Source organism: Emiliania huxleyi, assembly GCF_000372725.1.
Source record: "Emiliania huxleyi CCMP1516 chromosome Unknown EMIHUscaffold_1214, whole genome shotgun sequence".
NCBI classification, from domain to species: Eukaryota; Haptophyta; order Isochrysidales; family Noelaerhabdaceae; genus Emiliania; species Emiliania huxleyi.
In genome coordinates, this window is record NW_005201376.1 from 5,308 (window position 1) to 7,937 (window position 2,630).

Consider the following 2,630-nt stretch of genomic DNA (forward strand, 5'->3'; position numbering starts at 1 on the left):
CACCACCTCCGCCGCCGCCATCCAGGCGCCCGTGCTCGAGGCGCTGGGGGAGAGCCACCTCGGCTACAACGTCCTGCACGTCCACTACGAGGCCGCGGGTCTGCCCACCCCTCTGCCTCTGCCTACCCACTGCGCCTGCGCCTCGCCTCGCCGCCGCCAATGCCGCCTCCACCGCCGCTGCCACCGCCGCCTCCTCCCACCGCCGCCTCCCTCCCGCCTCTCCTGCCTCCCCGGCTCCACCTCTCGACGCCCCTCCGCCTCCAACCCTCGTCCTCCACCCGCCGCCGCGCCGCCCTCGCCTCGCCCGCCTCGCCCTCGCCCGCCTCGCCACTCGCCCCGGCACTGTGCCCCGACACGCCTGCCCCTCCCTCCCTCTCGGCTCCAGGTGCTGCCCTCCTCGCCACGCTGCGCGGAGGCCTCGGCGAAGAGTTCACGCCTGCCCTCGAGTCGGCCTGGCGAGAGGTGAGTGCGGGCCCCTGCCCCGGGCGGGTTTCGCACGCTGACTCTGGCAGCCCTGTGGAGTGTGGAGAGAGTTTGCAAGCATGCCAGACTCTCGCCCTCGCCTTGCCTCAGGTGTACGCCTTCATCGCGCAGAGCATGCTCAGAGGCGCGTCGCGCGCCATGTACACCTTCTAGTCTATTTTATTAGGATTTTATCGTACAATGGAAGAAACTTGTTTCTGTAAGGTACCCACTCTCTCCCCTTGGCGGTGCTGGCAGTTGAAATCCGGTTCACTCGCACTAATCCACAACCGCTGCCGTACGTCCGGTTCACTCTCGGGGCACAATGCTGCCCTGTGGATGCGAGCACGTCTGCTGCGGCATTTGCGAGCACGCGGCTCGCGCAGGGCGCCCGCGCCTCTTCACGCGCGAGAGCGCGGCGCAGTGGGACCCCCCGAACCTCACCGACTACCGTGGCGCTGACAAGCTCGAGGCCCGCAACGGCGACAGCGGCGAGCCAACAATGTGGTTCTGGCAGATGACAGGTACGCGCTGGCCGGCACACGACAAAAGGGAGAGCCGCACGACCTTTAACACGGCCACGAAGGCTTGGCGTCGCCTGACCGCCTCCCAGGAGGAGCGGTCAGCAGAGACTGCGGCTCGCTACGATCGAGAAGATGCCAGGCTGGAGCTGGAGGCAGCAGAGGAGCTGCGCGTGGTTGAGGAGGAGCAGCGCGTGCTCGAGGAGAAGTGCAAGCAGGAGGCGCGCGAGCAGCAGCAGCAGCAGCGACGGCGCCGGGCCGAGGAGGCGGCCTCGCGCGTGCACGCCGCACGCAATCGTGTGCGCGAGCTGCCGATGCGCCCACGTGATGCGTCGCCGCGGATCGCGCTGCTGGCCGCGCTGCGGGGCGTCACAGGGAACCGCCTGTGCGACTGGGCGTGGGTCGAATCGGATCCGATCGGATCGAGCCGCGTCCGTTATTCGGTGAGGGACTCATCGCCCCGGCTCGAGCTGCCTCTCGACGAGCCCGACGAGATGATGGCGCGGATCGTTGCCGCGTCGGGCAGCGACGAGCGGCCGCCGTGGGCAGACTGGTGGCCGTCGCCGAGCGAACTGGTCGGCAATCCGCTGCTGGCGGAGAGGGCTCGCGCCTGGAGCCTGGAGAGAGGGCGCTCGCCAGAGCCGGAGCCGCGCGCGACGACGTGGGCGCTGCAGCAGGTGATCGCCGCGCGACGCGGGTGGGATGGCACGTGGAGCGGCATGCACGTGAGCGGCGGCGAGGAGACGGAGAGGAATGCTTTCCGCTGGCGGCGTGACACGCTGCGGCTGCGCTTCATCGAGTGCTGCCTGGCTCCCACCGCGCTGCCCGCACTGCTCGACGAGCCGGACTTGCCCGACTCGCTGTGGGAAGCGGAGCCGGGCTCGATCAACGACGAGGAGCTGGCGATGCTGGAGCGATGGGAGCGGGTGGATATGCACAACGAGCTGCTGCGCGAGTACTCCTTCTGCTACAAGCTCTTCTTCACTGCATCAGCAGCGGCGGCTGCGTCGTTGCCACCGCTCGCCCCGGGTGCGCATGCGTGGGCGGCATCAGTGCTGCGGCAGGCCGCGTGCGGAGAGCGCGAGCCGCTCAAGCTGGTGGGTGGCAAGTGGGCCTGCGACGTGCATGTCTCGTCCAACTTGAAGCTCGCGCTCGAGCCGCTGCCGCCGCGGTTCACCTACCCGGTGGCGACGCTCCCCGCTGCGATCGCCGCCATCGGCGAGGCGTGCAACCGCAACCGGTGGAGCTCGTGGCCGCCGCGCAGCCACTGCGAGTCGGAGCTGCCGCCGGCGCCGTGCGTGCAGGAGCTCTCGCGCTACTTTCAGGGCTCGTTCACCGCGGCGAGTACCGGCATCTGGGACAAGTCCAAGCTCTTCCCCGCCTCCTTCGACTTCCACGGCGGCTATCCGCAGCGACATCCCGCCCGTGCGGTGCCGACGCACCTGCCGCAGCCTGAGCACCGCACCGTCAGCCGCGTGAGCCTCAACCTCTCGGTGTTCCTGCGCACGCGAGGCTCGCACTGCCGTACCGATTGCGGCGAGATCGTTGGCGGCTCGTTTGCCGACGATAACTTCCCTTCTACGCACCCACCATACCCACCAATCGAGCCGCGCTACCACTCGAAAGATGAGATGCAGCGCTTCTACT

At 69.0% G+C, this 2,630-nt stretch overlaps 2 protein-coding genes across 2 annotated transcripts in view; both read left to right on the forward strand.

Moving 5' to 3' along the window:
* Positions 1-25: 25 nt before the first annotated feature.
* On the forward strand, positions 26-636 carry EMIHUDRAFT_251946 (hypothetical protein; the record flags this gene model as incomplete). The annotated part of the gene is made up of 3 exons (XM_005790119.1): positions 26-98; positions 416-462; positions 574-636. Coding segments are annotated over 3 exons (183 nt in total), but the record flags the coding sequence as incomplete, so codon positions are not given.
* A 151-nt stretch (positions 637-787) lies between these two features.
* The window catches only part of EMIHUDRAFT_122307 (hypothetical protein), a gene marked incomplete at both ends in the record, with an annotated part of 2,487 nt that continues 644 nt past the window's right edge, over positions 788-2,630 (forward strand). Inside the window, one exon of the mRNA XM_005790120.1 lies at positions 788-2,507. Within this exon, the coding sequence (XP_005790177.1) occupies positions 788-2,507 (1,720 nt within the window). The remainder of the gene's footprint in view (positions 2,508-2,630) is intronic.